The 26,281-nt window shown below is 35.4% G+C and overlaps 1 protein-coding gene across 2 annotated transcripts in view; it reads left to right on the top strand.

The window, feature by feature from the left end:
- Window positions 1–456: 456 nt before the first annotated feature.
- The window catches only part of LOC135676807 (xanthine dehydrogenase-like), a 32,201-nt gene continuing 6,376 nt past the window's right edge, over window positions 457–26,281 (top strand). Inside the window, exons 1-12 of one of the 2 annotated variants that reach the window (XM_065188397.1) lie at window positions 457–764; window positions 3,432–3,531; window positions 3,870–3,978; window positions 9,092–10,588; window positions 12,918–13,160; window positions 13,284–13,598; window positions 17,100–17,339; window positions 21,606–21,890; window positions 21,989–22,210; window positions 22,633–22,794; window positions 22,880–23,014; window positions 24,629–24,792. In XM_065188397.1, coding sequence (XP_065044469.1) covers window positions 629–764; window positions 3,432–3,531; window positions 3,870–3,978; window positions 9,092–10,588; window positions 12,918–13,160; window positions 13,284–13,598; window positions 17,100–17,339; window positions 21,606–21,890; window positions 21,989–22,210; window positions 22,633–22,794; window positions 22,880–23,014; window positions 24,629–24,655 — 3,471 coding nt within the window. In that variant the 5' untranslated portion in view covers window positions 457–628 and the 3' untranslated portion in view covers window positions 24,656–24,792. Of the gene's footprint in view, window positions 765–3,431; window positions 3,532–3,869; window positions 3,979–9,091; window positions 10,589–12,917; window positions 13,161–13,283; window positions 13,599–17,099; window positions 17,340–21,605; window positions 21,891–21,988; window positions 22,211–22,632; window positions 22,795–22,879; window positions 23,015–24,624; window positions 24,862–26,281 lie in introns of those variants that run through there. The other variant, XM_065188396.1, reaches the window with a different exon arrangement.

The following is a 26,281-nucleotide window of genomic DNA, read 5'->3' on the forward strand; positions in this document are numbered from 1 at the left end:
ACTTGTAAATGTGGTAGAACTCAACCCTAAATACAATGACGCACGAGGTCAATGATGCTAGGAGGTTGTGAAATATATTGTGGTAATAATAATAATATAACAGGGAGTGACGAAAGATGAAAGATTATATAACACAAGTTATATCAGTGGGTAAATGCATGATAAAAAAATTGATTTATGTTATATCGATTTTTTATCTAATTTAATCCTATGTGAACTCAAATAGTTTTTCAATGTAAATATTATTTATTTAAAAAATAAGAGCATTGTTTGGATAATTTTTAAAGTTAAAACGTTCTAAGAAAAAAGAAAAACTAAAATTAGAAATTTTTTTTTCGAAAATTCGTCTTAGATTCAATATATCAATATAAAGTCTGAGCATAGGCACGCGAGGCGCACTTCGTCGAAGTGTGCAGACCCAACTTATGGATCCAACTGACCGTTCGCGTCTATCCGGTATATCGTGGGATAAGTTACTTGGAGTCCATCCGAAATCGATCGATTTGGTGCGGCGACTCCCGCGAGGGCTGTGGAGGCCGCATAGGACGCTTCGTGATCTTGTTTGGAGATCGGTGTTCGCCTCCAAGGATCGGGCTTTTGAGGGCGACCCGGGATCTTGAATTGGAACATGGGTTCGCTTACCAAGGCGCAGGACGTGGTGGCGGAGGAAGAGTGGTCAAGGGAGGTCGTCGTCTACGTGAACGGCGTTCGCAGGGTGTTGCCCGATGGTTTGGCGCACCTCACCGTCCTTCAATACCTGAGAGGTGTGTAATTTGTTGGTTGTTCTAGTTTTGTACTTTCAAGAGCATGCGAGCCCAACGTTTGCTATTCTTTTAACTAAAAGTGCGTTTTTTTTTTTTTTTAGTCTTCGATGTTTTTTATTTTATTTAGTTTTGGTAGTACCGAATTAATTGGAGTCAAATTGATCTTTATATGGTAAACATATTTTGTTTTTGTTCTTTCTGGTTTTCAATGTTTTTATTTTATTTTGGTTTTACCCATTTTTGTCGAACAAAATTGAGGTTTGTTTGGTGAACATATTTTTGTTTTTAGTTCTGGTTCTGCAGTTTGGTCTCTGTTATTGCATAATACAGCTGAAGTGTTCAAGGTTTGCTTTCTTTTAATCTAAATTTTTTTCCTTTTTGTTTTTTGATTGGTTGTGACGTATTCTATAGTGGATTATTTTCTTAATTTTGGTAATACTGATTGAATTTTGGTAGACTATTTTGGTAAATAGTTTTGGTTGTTATTTGGAAACGTTGTCTATGAAATCTTATTTTTGGATTGTGAGGTTTGAATGCATGGAAATTTGAAATTTTGTTTTCTGGCAGCCATCTTGGATTGACCTACAGGGACTTGGATTGAATTCCCTGTTCTTTTCTTCATTGTTTCTTCTATAGTTTTTGTGTAACCACGTCAGCATCATAGGAAGACTCTCCTGTAGAGGAAGAACGAAGGAAGTGATTTAAGGAGGCAGTAGGTAAAAGGAAGATGAAGGAGACAGAGAGGTTTTGTGGGCCAAGATATGTAAATGCATAACAGTGACGTAGTCCATAACTTCAAAGTTTTAAACAGATAGCCAGATTATCTCCCTAACAAAAATGATCCCAGAGAAAATTAAATTTTGATCTTGAATTTAATTTAAAATTGCCAGTAGATATCTATAATCCTGATGGGAACCATCCATTGCATATGCAACTTCCTGACACTTGGTCGAGGTCAATCTTCTGATAGCTTATTTGAACGAGTATAAACAGTTGAAATTCTTTATCTTCAGCTTTAGAGCATCTGCCACTGCCAACCCAGAAAGCTAAATACATGAGAATGTTCTTATGAAAAAAGGTATAAAGATTGTACCTACATTTCAACCACATTAGGCACTGAGTTTAGCTCTATGTTAAAAGATACTGATAACATACTTATGTTATCTAGATAACCAAGGAAGAATTGCCACATCCAATCATTTTGCTGGTTATTTGACCTTTATACAAATTTTGGTCTTGGAAAATTATTCAATGAAGATGTCAGAATTATGAAAAGCTAAATGAACTCACACAAAATAATCACTGAATCAGCATCATGTTTAGTGTTAAATTTAGAGATTCATCAACAATAATTGGTTCAAGTTTTTAAATCATGAGTCAGTGTTGGTTTGGACACCGGTATACCAGGCAGTATAACAAATTGTACTACCCGAGTCAGTGTTGATTTGGTGCTCCATGCCATTCATATTCCACTTGGCTCCAGCATGGATACATACTGTTGGAGGTACTGGCATTTCATGCTGTGTGACACATGATACATGGAACATATCTGTAGCTCATGCTGATAGCACATTATTGTGCATACCATGATATTCATGTTGTAAGTTCATTGTTTGTATTAGTGACATTCTGTAGATTTGATTTTTACCTGCCACAATGTGACAATCGAGAAATGTCCAGGCTATATCCACAGAAGGAAGCCGTCTTGTTTTATTGTTCGACAGGTTCTGTATGTAATTTATTTAATATGTATTCTTAGTTCTTACTATCAGCATCCTTTAATCCGAGTTCAGTCCTTTGGCTAGTAACTTTGTATTTTAAATAGGAATATGTTCCTTTACTCAGCCTCGTTGATTTATGAACATGTCCAGCAGGTTCTGTATGCAATTTATTTAATATGTATTCTTTGTTCTTACTATCAGTATCCTTTAATCTGAGCTCAGCCCTTTGGCTATTAACTTTGTATTTTAAATAGGAATATGTTCCTTTACTCAGCCTTGTTGATTTATAAACATGTCTTGGACATAGTTGCTGTAGGTTATATGGGTGTTGCAGGAACAATCGTGAGATTTGCTCCTGAAAACTAGCTATGTTATGTTGCATATTTTATTGTACTTCTGTTTGCATGAACTAATAGGTAACCCCACTAATATAATTGTAAAACATCATAAGTTGCAAGTACTGCAATATAAGAAATGTACAAAAAAGTAGAAGTATCTGTGAAGTTAATGAGAACACAGGTAGAAACTTGATAAAACACAATAGAAGGCATTGTAGAATTCAATAAGGCATCTAAAATTCTGAATGGCTGGATTCAAAATGGAAAGTTGATGATGAAATTGATAAAGGTTAGTGCACTGTTCAAGATATGAGTGGGCACTAATTGAATGGGAAGATAGATTGCTATTTTGAACTTCAAATCAACTTTTATATCCTTAAACTTGTGTCTCTGTAATATGATCCTGTTCTGGTGGTTTTTGGCACACACAGTTTATTTTTTTTTATGATCTCATTTCACTGCAGGCTTATTTTTCTTTGAAGATTACCTTTACTTTTTTAACAATTTCTTGGATGATTGACTGTTGTTTTTGTGGAGATTTTGATGTTGTTGCAAAACAAATAAAATGATTGAACAAAGGTGTAAATTGGATTTTCTACTGGGTATAGATGTAGGCCTGACTGGAGCTAAGCTTGGCTGTGGCGAAGGTGGCTGTGGAGCTTGTACAGTGATGATTTCTTATTTTGACGAACAATCAAAGAGATCAGTGTGAGAATCTTGTCCCGATTATAACTGGTTAAAATCTGTCTTCTAATCAGTTAAATTTTTGTAAAAAATAAAGGATTTTTTATTTTTTATAGATTTTCTTTATGGTTAGGATGCAAAATATCCTTGGTTATAGAATCAGTTTCTTCTGTTGCTGACTTTATGTTTAGCAATCTATTTAAGTGAGAAATTTGGTTTTTCTTCACCCATACATCTATGAGATTTTCTTTGTTGTGCTTTTCATCATTTAACTAAGCTATTGTGTTATTTTTTAAGCAACCTAGAGATATAAGATGTTCTAATTAAAAGTTCAGCTTTGTGATAGTAGAACTCATGTGCAGGCACCATGCGATAAATGCATGCTTGGCTCCATTATATTCTGTCGAAGGAATGCATGTAATAACAGTGGAAGGAATTGGAAATAGTCAACGTGGCTTGCATCCTATCCAGGTATTGTTTTTCTCTTCAATGCATATATTATTTATCCAATGCATGTAAGAACAGTAGATGGACAGAGACCATCAGCGAGCCTTGCACCCTATCAAGGTAGTGTATCTTCATCAATGCATATTTACTTTGCATGATGCATCAAATTAACACAAAACTCGAAAGAGAAAAAAGGAATCCATTTCTTGGGTTATTTTAGCAAGTAGCTGATTAGACAAAATGAAAAAAAGTAGAAAAACATTATCAAGCGTAAGAATTGTCTTCTTTGTATCAGACTTCTCACTGGTGTTTGGTTGGACTATGATTATCAGTGTAGTTCAGTCTGACCTGTATCAAGCAATGCGCCACTGGAAAATGAAAAGAAACAAAAAGAGCGAGAAAAATGGAATGGAGCATACAAGATGCAGATTGTCCTCTTCCTGCACTTGAACTGACACAGACCCAGCCATCTCTGCTCTCTTGATCACTACCTTCATGTGAATAGAACCCCAAAAATGGAACGCTAGATTTCAGAGTAGATTGACCTTGAAAGGATCTTTCTGGGCTTGACTAATTGAATTTTTTTTTCCCACTACTTTTAGGTCAGAAGTTAAGTGTTTGGGCCTAAATTAAACTTCTTTATGGTTTCAATGAAAGAGTTAAATCTTTGTCAGGCATCAATACGTAATGTATGGAATACCACCTCATTTCTGGTGGACTATGACCTTATCAAAGTCGGTCTGAAATACACTGCCCAACATGGGGAATATCCTGCAAAACAGGAATTCCTGATTAAGAGTTATTGGTTTCGAATCAACATGAACAGATAGCTATGCTGGATGATACCTTTCATTTTAGATGAGAATTACTCTTAAAACTTGAAGTAACCCTTCATGAAATGTGATTATTCTGTTGGCTATCTTCAACAGAGCATCTTCAAATGTATAACAGCCACATCGATATTATATAATTCTCAGAAAGCAGGTTATGATTTATCTGATACTTGGGGAGTTCAGGTCACAGTTGGTCAGGTATAAGTGCCTAATATGTGCATTATCCTGCAAAGCATGAATTCTTGATTACTTGGTTTCTTAGTAACTTGAACATTTAGCTAGGTTGGATGGTGCCTTACATCTTAGATGAGAAATACTCTTAAAACTTAATGTAGTTAACTGTTTATGAAAATTTTTTATTTCTTTGCTATTTGTAAATGGTACAATAATAAAATCTCAATTATTTGGGATTGGCTACATGCATCTTTTGCCACCACTGAGTTTTGTAAAAAGATAATATCATCTTTAAATTAATAGTATTTAAATTTTTATTTATGATTTCTAATGTCTTTTTAGATCTCCCTCTACCTCTACTCATACCACTAATATTAATTCACATCTTTATACTACAATATCTATAGATCTCCTTAGCATTAATCCAAACCATCTTAAAGGATTTTCCCTCATCTTACCAATAAATCTCATCCTCTATTGGAGTTGCATTTAATTGTTCACAAGTAAAAATATTTTTTTCTATTTTTATATGTAATTTTGTACATCCACCTCAACATTCTTATCTTAGGGACAACTTTTTGTATATATTATTTCTTAACTATCCAATATCAGAATCATAAAACCTTGGTATGCAATACCGAATGGTACCGCCTGGTACGAGCGGTACGTATCGGTCCGACAACATACCAGTACGCGGACCGTCCGGTACCGGATGGAACGTGCTACAGTGCTACAGTGCTACAGTAAGGAAGAAAATATATAGAACTGTTTGGTACACCCTGGTGTACCACTCGGTACGCCCTAGTGTACCGCTCGGTATGCCGGTACCGTACCGTACCGAGCCAACCTCGAAACACCGATACGGTACGGTATTGCATACCTTGCATAAAATATCTTTGATCTAATAATGGTTTTATAAATTTTTTCATAGGTAGAACTTCTATGCCCCAATCTATTTCAACCATATGTTTTTTTTCATAATATTTTGATCTATCTCTCCATTTTGTTGAATATCAAAAATTTTTACTTAATGAAACCTAACAAAAGCAACTCTATTCGACAAAGGCCTAAGCCTCACAAAGTTGGTCCTTGATGGATCTGAAAAGCTAAATTTAAAATTTCCTTATTATAACCTAGAAATTCGATTCATTTATGGCTTAGATACACTTTATTCTCATCTAAATATAATTTATATAACAATAAATTAGGAAAAAAATCTAAAAAATAATTTTTATTTTCTGATCATTTTGTGAATTTTGCTGGTACTGACCTGTATGTACTGGTCTGCCCATGGGCCGATACTACTGGTTGATACAGCACAACGGTCCTTGTTCTAGTTCAACTCTTAGATGTGGAAGATGTTGATGCCCAATTTCAGCAAATGTTTCTGAATATCTTGTCAACTGCAACTGGTTTCCTTCTCTGCTTCGATATGGGATGAAATTGTGGCTTGTTTAATAAACAGCAGCCTGTTGCACACCTACAAAGTATCCAACTCAATTGCTGTTTCCTGGAACAGTACCACAGAGAAGGCTCCAAAAGCATGGTAGCTTAATGCAATTTGGCATAAGGGTGAAATCCTATGACATACCATTATTTTATTGCTTGCAGTTTCAAAGAATCTACTGACTTGACACTATTTAGTAAAGACAATTCCCAGTCAATCATAGTATTGTTCCTCTTTTTATATTCAGAAACAGGCTTTTGTTGGAAGATGAATTGAAATGAACAACAGAATTATAAGGATGATTTATGCAATCCAGAGCATAAAACTTTCACTAGCTGCTAGTGTATAATTCATTTAGTGGGAAGGAACTACATAATCTTCAAGATTGTTGCTGAAGTCTTGGTTACACAAATCACAGAAACAATTCAACTAAAGTCTTCTTTGACTTTTAGTGTGAAATTGGATGCATTCTTTTGGATTGGTTTCGCCTAAAAAATACAAAAGCCTGTAGTTGGGCACCTATCTGAAGGATCTCCAACCCATTTGGCATCAACAGGGGCACACAACTCTAAAGAGGACATGATGGAAAAACCGACAGCTCAAGAGGGGGATAAAAGGCTATTGAGTGTTGAAACTACTCATTTCTCTTTCTCAATTCATTCAAGTTGTACCACTCCTTGTGGAGTAGATCTGGCATCCAATGAACCACTTTTTAACCAGGGAACAGGAGAATTCCCACTACCGCTGGCAGGCCAGTGGGGCCATGAGCATGGTGGTAATGGGCTTCCCAAAAAGCCGGCTCGAGCCTGCATCAGCATAGAATGAATGGGACAGCCCTAGTGTTGTGATGGCAAAGAGAATGGGTTGCAGGCAGATAAAAGCGGATATGGAGATTTGGATCACCCAATTTTCAGTATTCATTAGAAGTGATCTCATGAAGTCTTCAAGTAAAGCACGAGATAGTTAAGTGCTGCCTAGGGAAAGTTTCCAAGTAGGTCTAGTAGAGCTTTACTTGTCTTCAGTTATTAATAACTGAACTTGCTTAAGAGAAGGCTGAAAGCATTCCCTTTTATTAAACACACATACTCATCTTATCGAACTGGATAAGATTCTACACCACTGAGAGACCCGATCTCATGATGTTGATTGTTTTCTGTTGATGGTCCGAGGGATGTCTCATTTTCTGTTTTCGGTGAAGGATAATGAATTTGACATGGCTGGTGTTGTGGCTAATTATTATGGTTTATTGGTTTTCATTGATGCAAAGTTGATTTTATTCTGCTCTCCTGTAAATGTGTGTACTTGAGTAGTTGGGAAGGGAGTGTCTCCCACTAGTGGTTGGTAGTTTTACTTTGGGGAGTTGTGATGGTTGGAAATGAGTTGAGAATTGTAGATGTTAAGCTCTTACTGGGAAGATAGCCAATAACCCTCAGATTTCCTATGCATCAATAAAAGCCAAAGAGAAATATGTTGTGTAATAGTGGATAATCTTGACAAAGGGAAAATCTTCCCACCCTGAACATATGGTTAGACTAGAATGGCTAGTTTCTCACTCAAAAGGCTTGTCTGTTCATAACTAACCATGTTTGCTAATCCAGTCTACTTGGGTCAAGACTGGCCTTTCTTGGTCTCAATCTTGGGTTAGCTCAAGATTTTTATCCAGACATGGGCACTTAAAAGTTAAAACCTTGCATTCTAGTTTTTGGCTTGTACCATTACATACTGAACTTGTGATTCTCATGGTGACAAATGGTTTATTGTGATCTTTTACATTTATAATTAGTTGGTTATTCTTATACTCAGTAATAAATATAGGAGTTGAGGTTTTTTTTTTTTTTGTATAAGAAAGGAGTTTCATGATGTCTTTATGCTTGAAAATCATAATAATTATTTAAGAATTAAAATCAGTGAATGGTATAAGCTCGTTTTGTGTTCTTTCTTTCAAACAACAGGACAACTTTTTAACTGTTTATATCTGTCCCTTATCTCAATCACTAGTTTTCTCATTTCGAGCACCAATGTTAAAATGCTTGTCATGTTTGTTTTGTGTTTGTCTCAGATACCAGCACTTGTTAGACCCTTCTTAAATGTCAAGTAGTTTAAATATGTTAGGATTTTTATCACATCCATACACTTGTTAACACAGCCCATACACTACACTGTTGAGAGCCTTGTTCGCTGGGCTATCCTTTTTCATGCTTTCATGTCAGATGCGAAAATCATTCATGTATGGCTTCTGGCTTCAGTACTTGTCAAAAATTCGTAATATATATTATTTGGAATTTCGATATGCCCTATTGTGTGTGTGTGTTTCAAGTTCTTAAAAGAATGTTTGCTTCTTATATGAACGATTGTTATGTTTCTGTATCTTCTTACATATGATGATTACATATATTTTATACAGTACTAAGTGCATTATTACAGGAACATGAAAATATATTTACATTAGTAGATGTCATGTCATTCTGTATGATGCCCTACTTTTACAAGATTTGTCATGTTAGCCTGTCCCTATTTATCATGTTCATCTCCTCCTAGCTTATCAAAGTCTTTTTAATAACTTTGCAAAACTTGGTTCAGTGTTGCTAGGAACCTGCTCAATTCTATGTTGATCTGTTTGTCTTAATTGATTGTTGGAATCATAAAGACTTATTGCTTCGTTTTATTGATAAATTCTATGCAGGAATCCTTAGCTCAAGCTCATGGTTCACAATGTGGCTTTTGCACTCCTGGATTTGTCATGTCAATGTATGCACTACTAAGATCATCTGGTGAACCACCTACTGAAGAGCAGATTGAAGAAACCCTTGCTGGAAATTTGTGCCGCTGCACGGGTTATAGACCAATTCTTGATGCTTTTCGTGTCTTTGCTAAAACTGATGATTTATTATACGCTAAGACATCTTTGGAAAGCACCTCAGCTGGTGAGTTAATTTGTCCTTCTAGTGGAAAACCATGCTCCTGTGGGAAAGGTACAGCTAACAGGAGGGACAACTCAGTTTGTGTCAAGCAATACAGCCCTGTCTTGTACAACAAAATTGATGGGAGTTTGTACTTTGAGAAGGAACTTATCTTCCCACCAGAGCTTATTTTAAGGAAAAATATGCCTCTGTGTTTGCATGGTTTTGGTGGAGTTAAGTGGTACAGACCTCTTAAACTTCAGCATGTATTAGATTTGAAGTCACGTTATCCAGATGCCAAACTTGTAGTTGGTAATACTGAAGTAGGTATCGAGACAAAATTCAAAAATTCCCAGTATCAAGTTTTAATATCTGTCACACATGTGCCAGAGCTTAACATATTAAGCATGAATGAAAATGGACTTGAGATCGGTGCTTCTGTTAGGCTAACTCTACTTCAGCAATTTCTTAGAAAGGTTATAATGCAACATCCTGTTGAAGAAACCTCATCATGCAAGGCCATTCTGAGGCAGCTGAAATGGTTCGCTGGAAATCAGATAAAGAATGTTGCTTCTGTCGGTGGAAATATCTGCACTGCTAGTCCAATATCAGACTTGAATCCACTTTGGATGGCTGCAGGAGCAATTATGCTGATCATGAACTGCAAAGGAAATGTTAGGACCGTACCTGCAAAAGAGTTTTTTCTTGGTTACCGCAAAGTTGATCTTGCAAATGATGAAGTTTTACTCTCAGTTTTTCTACCATGGACTAGAAGTTTGGAATTTGTCAAAGAGTTTAAGCAAGCACACCGAAGGGAGGATGATATTGCACTTGTTAATGCTGGCATGCGTGTGCTTCTTAAACAAGATTGTGGAATCTGGGAAGTTTCTGATGTTTCCATTATTTATGGAGGGGTTGCCCCAGTTTCCTTAATTGCATCAAAAACTCAGAGTTTTCTCAGAAAAAAAAAATGGGACAATAACTTGTTGCAGGGTGCACTGAAAATTTTGCAAGAGGATATTGTACTTACAGAAGATGCACCAGGTGGAATGATTGAATTCCGCAAATCCCTAATTTTAAGTTTTTTCTTCAAATTTTTTTCATGGGTTACAAATGAGATGTATGAGAAAGGATCTTTCAGTGAAGGCTTGCATGGAAAACATCTATCAGCCATACAGGCTTATTCGAGACCTCAAACTAGTGGAATTCAGAGCTATGACCTGACAAGACATGAGACAGCTGTGGGACAACCTGCAATTCATCTTTCATCAAAACTACAGGTAATAATATAGTTATTTTGTCACGTCTCTTGTCTAACCTTCATTTTTCTTGAAGACAATGTATAGTGAATGCATGTGAGTCCTTACACTGAGTTTTATCATCTAGTCATTTTGTTGATACGGGTCTTTATCATGCAATGTCATCTCATCTATTAGTGTATTGTTTAATTTTTATGGTACACTTTGTTTGTGATTAAAATTATGTAGTTGAGTAGCACAAGGCTTTACACTTCCTTGGAAAGTTGGTATGTTGATAGACTCAATTTTTGGAAGTAATCCCTTATTTCCAGAAGTAATCCTTAATTAAAGAAGTAATGCCAGCTCAGATGGATTGTCATGTAGCTGTAACTGAATGATAGAGATTTAAGTCTGGTAGTCTAGTACCATAAAGTCTTTAAAAAAAGCAAATACCACCGATTAGGAAAGCATTCTGAAGATTTTGTGGTTGCATCTTAAAGCTCTTCATGATGACGGAGTAGAAATTGTACCTAAGTTGAACAGAAATTGGATTTTGTTTGTTTTCAGATTTGGCAATTGAACTGAAATCCATTGATAAAAATTGTAGAATTTCTGAAATTTAGTGGATTGATGAATTTAAGGGAAGCTCAAAGTATTTCTGGTTGTTTGAGAGTCATGAGAAATTTTATCTATAGGATGCTAAATTCTGAATGTCTGAAACCATGCAGAAAATCCATACTGAACTCTTAGCAGAATGATTGTTGACTGTATCTCTGTGCACGGGAACAAGCCTTTCCATTTTTATATTTGGTCTCCTTCAACAAGAAATAAAATTGATATATGCCCTTATTGGTGTGAATATGTCATAGGGGACGAAAAGTCGGTGTGATTATATGCCTCCATTTGTGTATCCCGTGTTTGTTTTCCATTTCATTTCATTGCGTTACTTATATCCTCTGAAATAATCTCATTGCACAAAGTGATCAAAGTTTGAAGCTTCTAATCATCTCTTTGGTAGGTGCTGTAAGTTGTGTTGCATCAACTTGTGATATGGCGGTGACCCTGGATTTTTCTTTTCTTGTCATGACTTCTCAGCAACCCCAGCCAACAATTCTTGATATTACAAATTACTAAATGCTTTGCAGTAGTTTGATACTTTGATCTAGAAAGGGGATGAGTATAATCTGAATTATTTCATGGAGTATTTTTTTAGGTTTAGTATTTCCTCGTTTTTGTGAAGTTTCTCACATAGACTATGATCATGAACCAAACTAGGACAAAGAATGTGTGGCAGAGACCAAGCCCTTTCTATTATTGTCTTTTTGGTGCAATAATACTATCCTTGAAGCCTCTCATTGATGTTGATGGAATGAAATGGACCATTTTAGCTAAAGTTTTTCTACTTTTCCAATAATTTTTACTCTTCCATTTTCCTGTTGTACCATCTTTAACTTATGTAACATGTGAAAAAAAAATCAAATGCTGTCATACTTCCATCATACTCCTATAGATCATCTACCTATTTTAGTTTAATACAGTTAACTATGTCTAGATTAAGTTGGTTCACCTTGCTCCATGTATTTCTTCTTGCTCCGACTCTGGCCTAAATTAAGTGTGCTGTTTTGATAGTTCTGATGATGTAATTATGTAAATAAACTTCCAATTTATTTCCAACCTTGTTCCTTGTTGTTTGTCACTCTAATCTATTATTTATTATTTTTCATAAATCAATTACACCATTAAGGAAGCAAAAAATCAACTGGTTTATTGACCTATCCCAAGGGAAAAAGATGAAGTTATGTTATACTAATTTTTGCCAGTCTTGCTACCTTGACACTATATTGGAGCTCTGGCTGCCATTTTCTCAAGCGTAAGTGGCAAATACTGTTTCATATTTTGTTACAATATGTGGTCATATTGGGGACACAAGCATCTTACAGTGACATATTTCATTTTAGAATATTTTGTTGATTATTAGATTGAATACTAGGAAGTTGCAACCCTCATAACAAACATATTTATTTAAGTCATATATGCATATTAATTTGACGTATTCACTCTTGGTGATCATTCTCTGGTCTTTTTTATTCAATTTTTATGATGGGAAGGACTTGTAATATATTCTGTCATTGGACGACAACAAGATAGTTGCTACTTAATACTTTAACTGTTGATCAGAATATGGTGACGGAAACAATTAGATAGAATTTTATATAAGGTGACAAATTTGTCTAGCTTTGTTGCTTATGATTCTATATATCCATTATTATATGCCTGCTTTAGAGACTAACAAATAGGAACACAAAATGTTTCTTTTTTTCCTTCTATACATAAATGACCACCTTTTTTTCTAATTATAAACTGTCCTCAGGTTACGGGTGAGGCTGAATATATTGATGACATGCCACATCCTCCACAAGCTTTACATGCTGCTTTAATATTGAGTAAAAGGGCTCATGCACGAATTTTGTCTATAGATGATGTGATGGCCAAGTCTTCACCTGGATTTGTTGGTCTGTTCCTTTACAGAGACATCCCTGGAAGTAATAAACTTGGTGTAATTCTCAAAGACGAGGAACTATTTGCTTCAGACATTGTTACTTGTGTTGGACAGGTATAAATCCATACAAAAATTACCAAGTGTTTATGCTTTACTTACTTTTAGATTTTTGTGTCAGGCCTAAAAGACAAGAACAACATTTATCAATCTTATTAATTTTGCACTTATCTGATGTAGATTGTTGGTGTTGTTGTGGCTGATACACATGACAATGCGAAGATAGCTTCAAATAAAGTGCGTATTGAATATGAAGACTTGCCTGCTATCTTATCCATAAGAGAAGCTGTGAGATCTTGCAGCTTTTATCCAAACACTGAAAGATGGCTCATGAAAGGAGATGTAGAGTTGTGTTTCAAGTCAGGTGAATGTGACAAAATCATAGAAGGAGAGGTTCAAGTTGGAGGACAAGAGCACTTTTACTTGGAACCAAATGGCAGTTTGATTTGGCCAGTCGATGGTGGAAATGAAGTTCATATGGTTTCCTCTACACAAGTAGGTTGATGTTCTTTGGATTGCTAAACCTTAATACATTAGCACAATTCCTTTCACCAGTCATGATTATTAACTTGTATGTTATTTTCCTGTCTTGTACTCTTAATTTGAGGCTTCTGAATTCAGTGATTTAAAAAACGCTAGGTGCCTTTTGGCGCTATGATCCAAAAAAGCCCGAGGCGCTAGGTGCTCGCCTGAGCGAAGTGAGACATTAAAATATAAAAATATATAATATAATTAATAAATATAATTATTTAAATAAAATATGATATTAAATTAAGATAATCTTGTAAAATCACACACATTAAAAAAAGTCTCAAAATTCAAAACAATAACAATAATTTAAAATAAATAAAAATTAACAGTATTAAAATTAAAATAATATATTATTAATCTAATAAATAAATATACTGTTACTAGTATATAGTTAGCAGTATACTATTAATATACTATTAATAGTATACTATCGAAGTGAGAAGAGTGTGAGTAAGAGGAAGATCGAGGCTGCTAACTGAGAGCATCGGGAGTCGCGACAGTGGTAGCGGCAGTGGTAGCAGCGAGCAGCAGCAGCAGAAGCAACGATAGTGGCAGCGGCAATGATAGCAGCGAGCAGCTGGAGCGGGAGCGGCGAGTAGGGTTAGGATTGGGAAGTCGCAAGAGGAAGGTTGATATCAGTGCTTTAGTTGGTTCGATTGAACCAACTAAAGCACTAGAGATCGAACTAGACCTAAAACACTGGTTCAGTCGCCTGGTTTAACTCGGGTGCTCGCCCGAAGCGCCTGACGCCTAGGCTCGGTCGAGCGCCCACTAGATCTAAAACAATGGTTCGGTCGCCTGGTTTAACCCGGGCGCTCGCCCGAAGCGCCTAACGCCGAGGCTCGGTCGAGCACCCAGGCGGTGCCTCTTTGAAGCGCCCCGCCTGGAAATGAAGTGAGGCGCTCGGGCCTCGCCTTGCCTCGTCCGAGCGCCTAGGCGAGCGCCCGAGCGCCTATTGAAATCACTGTTTGGATTTAATGTCTTTATCAAGGTTTAAAATAACACCGCCAATACCGATCCTAAGCTTGTATGAAAAAGGTGGAGGGTTACGTTACATCACTGATAACCAACGTAAAATTATGTCATATCTCATGAGCTTAGATCTTAATCGATTTCAATATAGAGCTGTTTTTTACAGATCTCAATGGTAGAAAAAGATCCATGTAGCCGACCCCAAATAGTTGGGACTTATGGTTTTGTTGTTGTATCAAGGTTTAAAATCTTAATTTGATGCCAATATCGGTTAGTGGCTGAGTCAGTATGATTTTGATATGGATTGATGTAGCAACACAATAAGAGTTAGTACCCTTGGTTCAGAGTGGAGGGAGAAAAGAGAAGGAATAAGATGAGGAGGAAACAACAACCAATAAGAAGAGGAAATGCTGGTGATGCAGCAGCATGGAGGCAATGGCAGCGACAGTGGGAAGAGGAGGCAGTAGAGGGGAAAAAAGAGTATGCATGAGAGATAGAGAGAGAGAGAATGAGGGAAAACAAACAAAAATTAAAAAAATCACTGTTATCATTCACACCTGTTAAAACATAAAAGAATGACTATAGGTACTGAGCTTGTAACTATATCACCTGTGTACAGTTCAAAACCAAGCAATTTACCACTCAATAAATTCAGTTCAGTGAGCTTACTGTATGGTACAGTCCATACTAGACCAAACCAGGTAAGATCCACTGGTCTGCATCCCAATTGGATATCATATTGATAAAAGTCAGTCCATGTTATAATGGACTTAACTGAATTTGTCTAAGTCGTGAGGTATCCTTATGATGTCCGGTAGCAAAGAGTCAGCCTAGAACCTAGGTGCAACATTATCTGAAAGACCTACAAAAACAAAATTTGATTAGTTTTGAAATCGAGCAGCGGGCAAGTATTGATGCCTCGAATGATAATGCAGCACTCAAGCAATTTAGTAAACACACTTCCAAGGCAATTAAGAGTGGAATGACTTTGAACCGAGGATTTTAATTTCAAATAATACTCCTCGTACCAGGCGGTATCAGCTTTGCTATGGCCTACCTACGGCGAGGGAAGAAGGTGCGTTGAGGGAGAAGAGGGAGAAGGCTCTCGAAGAAGAGGGAGAATCGGGAGAACCTCGATGCTTTCCGATCTGACATCGCCCTCCCTCGACGATCCTGATCCAAGAGGTAACGGAGAGGCGGTGGCTCAGCTTCTTCGTTGCATTCTTCGCCGAAGGCCGGAGACGCTTTCGGCCTTTGCCACGTTCTTCGTCGAAGGCCGGAGACATCTGCGACATTCGACGTCTTCGTCAAACGCCGCAGATGAGGAAAAGACCATGTTCTTCTCCTTGTCTGATGTGACGAGGAGAAGAAAAGGAGGTGACATCGCCGAAGCAGCATATGCCTCCTTTTTCTTTTTTAATTTTTTATTTTATATATATATATATATATATATATATATATACACGTATCAAGCGGTACACCCTAGCGTATTGCTCGGTACGTCCATACCGTACCATACCATACTGGGCAAAGCTCGAAACACCGGTACAATACGAAACTAAAATCCTTGCTTTAAACACTTAAAAGACAGCCGCAGGTCCATCTGTGTTGCAGGCATGTGGCAGCCATCTGTGATAGCATGAACTAGTCCAAAATGGTATTCCAACCATTGGTTTTGATATAGATAGATATCATTAAGTAGACTATGGTACATTCCAAATTTTGGGCTTAACCAAACAGCTACTTCTTGGATGCAGCAATTTTATGTCCATTATGGGTTATACATTGTTGAGGTTTCAGGTATTATTATAAGAATGTTAAGGATATGTTTGTGAACATTATAGCTATCACTTATGTCTGATATTAAAATGCAATTGTGATTACAAATCAAAAAATTGGGTAAGCTTGATAATTGGCAGTTAAATTCTGCAGAAAGGCACAATTAATTCGAAGACAACTTTTTATGAAAATTTTAATAAGTACTTAAATTTATAACAAGAAAATCATCAGCATGTTATATTTTATGGATTAATATTGTTAGTATTTTGTAATTTTATTTAAGTTTGCTTATACAAAGACACATATATATATACATATATACATATGTACATATATATATACATATGTACATATATATATATATATGTACATATACATATATATATATATATATATGTACATATATATATATATATATATGTACATATACATATATATATATATATATATATATATGTACATATACATATATATATATATATATGTACATATACATATATATATATATATATATATATATATATATATATATATATATATATATATATATATGTATATCCAAATGAAATACATGTTTGTGGTTGTTATGAACTTCTCGGTGATAATTTCCTTTTATATGTTAACTTGCTTCTCTCCTGATTCTAGTTACTTGCATGAAAGCTTTTCCGGTTCTAGTTTGACTTATGTTATTATATATCTTTGTTTGTCTTGAAGTGTCCTCAGTATCACCAAGAATGTGTTGCTCATGTACTTGGACTTCCACTTTCAAAAGTTGTTTGCAAGACTAAGCGCATTGGTGGTGGATTTGGTGGAAAAGAATCAAGATCTGCTTTCATTGCAGCTGCAGCTTCTGTGCCATCATACCTTCTGAGGAGACCTGTGAAAATTATATTAGACAGAGATACAGACATGATGATAACTGGACAGCGCCATAGTTTCCTTGGAAAATACAAGGTATAGGATAAGAAATGGAGTGACACTTGCTAAGGAAAGAATTTAAAATTTTAGAAATTATGTTTCAACAACTAAATGCATTCCAACCAACTCGTATATAACACATTGTCATTTGGAGTTGCTATATTTCAGGAAATCAACATTGTTTTAGTTGAGCTGACCTTTCTGAAATTTGAACACATTGCCAGGACCATTTAACATGCTATAAGTTGCATATTCTGTTATTTTAGTTGTTAGTTCCCTTAATTCTATTGACACTATTAATATGTCATCTTTAAATGTTGCAATGAGCATACAGGTTCCACACCTTTAAATATCCAAGTAACCTAGATACCATGTGATATGTCTGATTTATAAGCGAGATGAAAAAATGCTGATGATGAGAAGTACAAGATGGACTGGTAAGTTATCAGTCAGAACTCAATTTCCAACACAACAATTACATATGCTCAATATACAAAAAAAATCTAAAATTTGCTACTATTTTCCCTTTTATTCACCGTCAAATAGTTCTACAATCCAGATCATAATCTCCTAATGCGGAAAGGAACTTTAGTTGCCTTTGATGGTTCTATGACTTTGGACAACTCATTGAATCCAACACAACTGAAATATATGCTCAATACAATGAAAAAAAAAGATCTATTATTTGCTATAGTTTATTCTTTTAGACACCATCAAATAGCTCTAAAATCTAGGTCATTATATCGTATTGCTGACAGGAACTTTTTTAATCTTTTGATAGTTCTAGGGCATTGGGCAGTACTTTATTAACAATGACTTCTTTGTTGCATAGATGTCCACTCCACTATAAGAAATGAAGTTTTGTTACTTTTGTTGGAAATGACAATAACAGGAGGTTTACGACTACTACAATGTTCAAGATTACTTGAAAGGCTAAAACCATGTCATAATTGAACTGACTGTTTTTTCTTTCTTGCACTAACTGACTGAATTAAGAAAAGGTGTATGAAAGCATGTTTTAATTTTGTACTTGCACTGTCATGAATTCATGTGGTGGATTTTGTCATGTACTCCTTTTCTACTTCCAAGATGGTTTTCTTGGAGTTACAGACAAAATCATCTAGCAATTATTCCAAGTTCTCAACTAAGTGTTTTGTGACGGTGCAGTCCTTTTTGCGTGTAGTAGTCATGCAACTAATCATTTTCTCATGGCCACAAAGCAGGTCACGAGTTAAGGTCCTAGTTCTCCTATATTATCCTTTTTCCTTCAATCTTTTGCTCGGTGTTACCCCATATATGGGTCTTGCAAATACCATTAACCTTGGCTTACATATGTCAAGGTTATTTTTCATCCAGCTTGCATGCAAGGTGATGTTAGAGCTTATATATAAGTTGAACCCTATCATATGAGCTTAGGCTTTTTAAAATAGTAGTTAACCCACTAGTTGTTAAATTCTGATTGTTGATTATGAAAACACCAAACATTGTATAAACAAATAACCTTGATGAAGAAAGCTTAGTTTATAACTTTATATGCTTCCTCAAACTGTTACGTGCACTGACCATTCATATGATCTGATGTAGTACTACAATTCAATTTTGATGATGGTCATTAGGAGTGCAAGCGAATTTACCAAAATTAATGCTTTGGACAAAATGTTGTTTCATACTCTTTAAACTATTCTTTGCACAAACAAGTGCATTCATATAAATTTTTTGATGATAATTTAGAAACTTGATATAAAGGCCTAACTTATTGTAATGATTGAAAGGAAAAAAGAAGAGCAATTAATGTGCTTGTTTAACATCTTATTCATTCAACAAAATCAAAGTGGATTATGCCCGGATATGGTGTTAGAAGTCGAACACTTGATATTTGTACATATATGTCATCAAATACTAGTTGTAAAGGATTTAAAAAATTAACAAAATTGATGTTTCTTCCAGCTAAGAAAGTTTTGCACCTTCCTACAAAGAAGAAGGGAAAAAGGAGGGAAGTAGTTGTTTGTCATGACATAAACCAAGACCATGCCGACACCAAATGTATCAACTGAATCATAGAGAAGAAGAAAAAGAAAAAAAGAAAAGAAGAGGGAAGGGAACAAAGAGAAATTAGGAGTAACACACTTTTCGTTAGCTAAGATTTTCTCCCAAGATGAGCCTTGGTTGACAGAAATGGGAAACTTTGGATATAAATAGAAGATTGAAGATAGGGGTTAAATCTTCGTGAAGGAGAAAGGGTAGTATTCGGTGAATACTGGAGACAATAATTTACAGAGGTAGTTATTTAAAAGCACTACTCTCCTTTTTTTCTACGTTAGATTATATATTTCTTTTCTATGAAACATAGATTAGGTTTGTTCAATGTGTACAGTTGATAAATTAAGGGCTAATATATCCAAGAAAATACTGTAATACCATAGTGCCAACTCTATTACAGTATCTCCCTAGGTTTTAGGTCCAGTACCTGTCAGAACAACGTAAGCTAACTGATACAGGTTGGTACATTGGAGGCTAAAATCCCTCATCTTACCCATGGTCCTATGATGGAAAGTAAGGTTTGGAGACATTATTGTTGCAAACTTGCAATACCTGTGTGTAAGAATGGATGTTTATCTCTGTTTTAAGAAAACTAATTTTGGCATCCAGTTTTTATCCATGAATGACAGATGAATACAAAATTTCAGTCCAGGGAAATCATACAATTGGTTTTTCTGTTTAGATGTTTTCTAAAACTATGGTTTGTCTCCTTTGTTTGAGGAAGGATAGGGTCTTTAAAGATGTTTATAATCATGATGAGGAATGTAACTTTTTGGTGATTGTATACTCTGTGGAGTTTATTTGTAGAATTTCAGATATTAAGCGAGGCAAAGTTGTAGAAGTTCTTCAGGAGATTAGGATAGACTTGAAATCCTTTGTTGGAGAGACTGAAAGAAGGGAGAGACATGGCAAGCGAGATGCAAGAGGGGTTACTTGTTGTGGCTTTCGCTTTATCTTTCCTATGCAAGGAGGATGTTTCTGTAAGAGTTGAGTTGGGTAGTCCAAGATGCACTGTAAATTTATCATGCAAATTCTACATTTTCTGGGATATTAAGTTATTGAACTTGTAGCTCACCTTGAATATCTATTGGTAGACCTTTCCATTTTTATTTGGGATGGAAACTGGTCTAGCTGAGTTGGGTATTGGATTCTCAGGCCTGGCTTAACAGATACTAGTTGTTTGAACTTGAGCTGCTGATTTAATTGGATTTGAGCTGCACAAGAGCTCAAGTTAGATGTTGAGCTACTGAGGTCTAATTTGGTGTTAGGAATCGGAGCTATTCTAGCTTTGCTTGTTCATTAGGTGAACCCATTTTCAGCTTTGCTTCACCTGCTAAGCAAAAGATCAAGCTCTAAGGCAAGCTCTTTGCGCTGAGACCAAGATCTTCAGTTAGTTTTTCTTTACCATTAGCTGTAGGATATATATGAAATACTTATTCTAGTGAAGGTTGCTTGATTCATGGCAACTTGAAGGACAATGAGAAACATAGTGGATATATTTCCTTGTTAGGACAGGAAGATTGTTGATTTTGTTTCTTGCTTAAACTGCCAGTTGCATTTGGTCAAGGCAACTGAAAGTAATTTGCAGATTTGATGGCTTGGAATTGTTTACATTGGGTCATGTTATATCTTTCAGATCATTAGATTGCTTTAAGAACATTCTTCATATAGTTAAAGATAGCATGTCTTTAGGAATTTGTCCTTTTCTTCTTTTGCTTAACTAGACTTCAGATTTTGTTTAGCTTTGGAGTATTTGAGATTTTGAAGTTGGATATAAATAGGATCTATTAAGGATTTTTAGGAGTGCTCAATAGAAATCCATAAAGGAAGTAAATTCTGAAACTCATATATGTTTTTTGGAGCTGAACTCCAATATGCTCATAGAGTTAATCTAAATTCAATTGCCACTAAATTTGCTAAGTACTTCTCAATGGTTTTACCTTGATTTTAAACACAAGGAGTTCATATTAATTGGTTTCACTGAAAGTTGTTTTTAGAACTGAAAAAGGAAGTGACTTTTCTTTTTTGCATCAGCTATATACCATGGTTCAACTTTTAAATATTATAGTTCAATGCTGCTAACTTTTCTTTCATCTAGCTTCTTGAGGTCTCGGCATTAAAAGTGCACTATCTCTTTTGTTTCAAATTGATCCAACATTATACACTTGACCCAATCTTTTGATCAGGAAAAACTGTGAAGTTTGACAACATATACTTTATTTGTCTTTTAAGAACAAAAGTTTAACTATGAGTATTTTACAGGTTGGATTTACTACTGCTGGTGAAGTTTTGGCATTGGATCTCCAACTCTACAACAATGGTGGGAATTCATTAGATTTGTCCTGCTCAGTCCTTGAGCGTGCTATGTTTCATTCTGACAATGTTTATGATGTTCCAAATATGAGAGTTAGAGGACAAGTTTGTTACACCAACTTCCCAAGTAATACAGCTTTCAGGGGTTTTGGAGGTCCTCAAGGAATGCTTATTGCAGAAAATTGGATTCAACGAATTGCCATGGAGCTACAGAGAAGTCCTGAAGAGATAAGGGTAAGTTTAGTTATGCATAATTCTCATACAGGGAAATTTTGACATTGCTCTGTTGATTTTTCATTCTTTTTCGGAATATTTCATTGTTGTGGTATCAGGAGCTTAATTTTCACAATGAAGGATCCATGTTACATTATGGTATGATACTTCAATCATGTACATTGACTCAGCTGTGGGATGAATTGAAGACATCTTGTGATTTTGTAAAGGCTCGTGCAAATGTCAATCATTTTAATCTCCATAACCGCTGGAGAAAGCGTGGAGTTGCAATGGTTCCTACCAAGTTTGGTATCTCCTTTACCACAAAGCATATGAACCAGGTAACGGACCTCTAGCAAAGTTTCTACTTTTTATTAGGATATGTTTCTATTCGTATCAATTGTTCTTTGTTATTATTAATCCTTCTTCTATTAAATCTTATTTAACTGTGCATAATTGAAATATTATGTCCGTTTCTACTTGAACAACTATGAAAAAATGATGACTAGGTTTGTTCTGCTTAAATGTCTAAAAGTTCGTCTTCTAGTAAACTTGGATATCATGTTCTGAAGAGAGATCATTATCCTGTTTAGTAATTATAATATGTTTTTTATCTGTACTCTTAGACAAATATTACAAAATATGCTACTAGAAATGTACTTTAACTTTTTAAGAAGGTTCATGGTTAAATTAGAATATCAATGTCCCGTGCATGCTCTGTTATGCTTTAATTATTTCACCCGCTTTTCATTTTCTTTTATAGGCTGGTGCTCTTGTGCAAGTTTATACTGATGGGACAGTTCTAGTGACACATGGAGGTGTTGAGATGGGACAGGGCCTACACACAAAAGTTGCACAGATAGCTGCATCAGCCTTCAACATTCCCCTTAGTTCTGTATTTATCTCAGATACAAGTACAGATAAGGTGAATTTTCTTCACGTGCACAACCTTTTAAACACTGCATGTCTTAGTTTTTCCTTTTAGTTGATACAATTTTGATAATATCTAGGTACCTAACGCATCACCAACAGCAGCTTCTGCAAGCTCTGATCTATATGGTGCTGCAGTTTTAGATGCTTGTGAGCAAATAAAGGCACGAATGCAATGTATTGCTACCACAAAGACCCATTCTTCTTTTGCCGAGGTGATGCTTTGCTCTCTTTAACTTTCTTATCTTTTGCTAATTCTGGTTCTTTAAATGTTCATTTGTGGGTATCCTTATTCCAACATTGAACTAAAAGTTTGCAAATTTTTTTCTGCAACTTGTGAATTACTTGTTTAATATACTTTGTCAGATTTATTTAGAAAAATTTTCTTTTACGTATGATGAACTTTCAATTTTTACTCCATTGAAAGGCTTCTTATAAAATCCTTCTTCCTCTATAAGTCCCTCTTCTTTTAGTAATAAATACAAAATTATTATTCTTTTATCGTATGTATATTCCCTCTAGTATGCATTACTTATATATTTATTGCCAATTCTGATCCTAGACCTTTAGTTGATCTGGATTCAACCTTAATCCACTGAAGTATTTTATTAGTGAGTACAGAATAAGAGTGAAAAGAAACAAAAGATTATATCAATGGTCTTCCTAGACAATAAATTGTAAACCACCTTAACTTCCTACTGGCTAGTAGGTACAGCATGTCTTTCACTGAAAACCATCTAACAGCCTTTGTTAAGATACTTATAGAATCTTTGACAGCTCATTTGGGTCAATCTTAAACTCCAATCCTGCAAACCTTGACATTCCATGCATGCAACGTTTGCAGAAGATGGTTTATAACCTGTGAATTTTGCTATCAGTTCTGTTGTCTCAATTGATCAAAATCATTATAATTCCTGAAATATCTGCCAGTTTTCATCATTATCTCTTTGACAAGGTCATTTAAAGAAGTTCAGACTGATCTTATCGATCCACGGAAGTTGTATGAGGCAAGACTGTCTTATTTGTTTGTATAATTTTATTATGCATTATGCACAAATCATGCAAACCATCTTTTGGTCAACAAATAAATGTGATCCATTTCTGAATTAGATATTTTTATTTATTCAATTTTTGTTTTTGTTATCTTGTAGAAGGTATATCTCAAAAGCAGCATATGTAACAAGCTCCTTGTCATGTTATTGTAGTAGTTAAACTATAATTAGTGACTATCATCACTGCTTCAGGCTAAAACTAGTAGAGGAATTGTCCACTCCAATTTATTAGTGGTTCAGTTGCTTCATTAGCACCTAAAGTAGAACTATAAAAAGGAAAAGCACTTCGCATGAATATGATGGTTTTGTGCATCATCATTTTCTCAGACAAGTACGGATCATGTAGTATGGGCCACTACAGAACTTGGACTCTTTTGTTTTTTCTTGTTATTTGACTGCAAACTGTAAAAATTGACCTATTTTATATCAAAATTATTCAGTATGCTTAATGGTCCCATGATATATCTAAGTGCTCATCAGGTAACTCTTAGAATAATGTATTAATCTTGTTTTATCTCTCCTTGTCTACTAGCAATGTGCTAGATGCATGTCATGCTCTATTTTATGGCATCTGTAAGCGTAGTATAGTTTCTGCCTGGTGTCTTTTTTTCCAATTACATCTTATCATATATAATTTGAGGCACATACTTGTGCAAATGAAGTTTATTATGTATATGAATTGATGCAAAGCAGTTGTTATAATTCACATCAATATTGTTGTGCCATGTTAAAAAGACGTGTAATTCTGTAAGTTCATGTTATGTTTCCACTAGTTAGTGCGTGCATGCTACCTGGAACGCATAGACCTCTCTGCTCATGGTTTCTACATCACCCCTAATATTGGCTTCGACTGGAAAGTTGGGAAGGGGACTCCATTCAACTATTTCACATATGGAGCTGCATTTGCAGAAGTTGAAATTGACACACTTACTGGAGATTTTTACACAAGGGAAGCTGATATCATCATGGACCTTGGTCATTCTCTTAATCCAGCCATTGATGTTGGGCAGGTATACGTCATGTCCACCTTTTAATGTGTTGTGTCACTTATAAAAATGCAATCATTAGCAGTTATTGTCAAAAGTTACATGCATTCATCAAACAAACTTTGTGTCCTTGGTTCTTAAGCTTTTGTTACTGAATGCAACTTGTCCTAACAGTTCCTTGTTCAGCGTTTATTGGATCTTTCTTCATAATTATAGAGTATCATTCAATATTTAGCCTCTTTCATGAAGTGTGTTTTATGTCAAACTTGGACAAGTTTCTTGAAGATAAAGGCCCTTACAGAGTGACGTTTGTTTTTTTTTTTGGTATAGATCTTCCCTTTTGGTTGTCAATGGTCTTAGATGTCCACCACTAGCATCTGTTTTTTAACCATATAACTGCTGCAAAATGTGTGCATTTAGTTATCAGCACTCAACAGTTCCACTGTTTTCCCTGTGTGGGTGTCACAGTAATTTTTTCCAATCTGATGTCAATATCATAGACAGTCTGGGAATTGTGCATTTAGTTATCAACAGGACTAAAACCAAGTTCTGATGGCTCATACTCATAGATCAATGTTCATACTCATACTCATAGATCAAGGATTTTTTGAGCACTCTGTGCTAGTCAAAGTTGCATGGTGCTAGAAGGAGAAAGCACATTGAAGTGCTAGAGGCTTTCTGAAGCTTAGGTGCATGGTACAAGGCAAGAAGCATGAGGACATCGGAATTTATAGTTAGTGATAACTTCAAAATGAAACATTTCCAAAACTTAGATATGGTTAGTGATCACTAATATCTAAAAAAGCATACACTAATCTTTCTTTGTTAGCCCAGTTGGTTAAAGCATTATGCAATAGCATAATGTATTGATACAAATGCATTAAGAAAAATGTTAGGGAAGCAAACAAAATAATGAAGCAAAAGAAAGAAAAGATAATGACTGCAAATTAGGATATATGAAACATCCTACTGTGTGGTCTCTTTTCCTTTCTTAGTGAACTAATCTCTTGTTCTACCCAATTGTGGTTCTTCTGAATGTGATTTATGTGGCAGGATGTGAAGAGTGATTCTATCACTAAATTCTACAAGCTTATGCAACCACAATATGCAGCATGGCTGGATGTGACATGCAACTATATGTGCACAAAAATCAGAAAAATATGTGGCTTATTCTTAGATCATGCAGCTACATATTTTGCTTCTATTTTCCTGTTTTTGCACTATATAAGGGCTACCATAAGAGAAGCAACTTCTTAATGAATACTTATCATTTAATAAATCGTCGCTTCTTTACAAACTTGTTAAAAGCCTATGCGTGCAAAGGGGTCACGGCCTTTTAGAGCCTGGTTATTAGGCATAAGGCTAGTGAGTTGAAGAAACTATGGTTACTTTTTGGATGAATAAAACTAGAAATTAAGATGTATATGACCTTTAGGGACATTGA

Source organism: Musa acuminata, chromosome BXJ1-6 (assembly GCF_036884655.1).
Source record: "Musa acuminata AAA Group cultivar baxijiao chromosome BXJ1-6, Cavendish_Baxijiao_AAA, whole genome shotgun sequence".
NCBI lineage: Eukaryota > Viridiplantae > Streptophyta > Magnoliopsida > Zingiberales > Musaceae > Musa > Musa acuminata.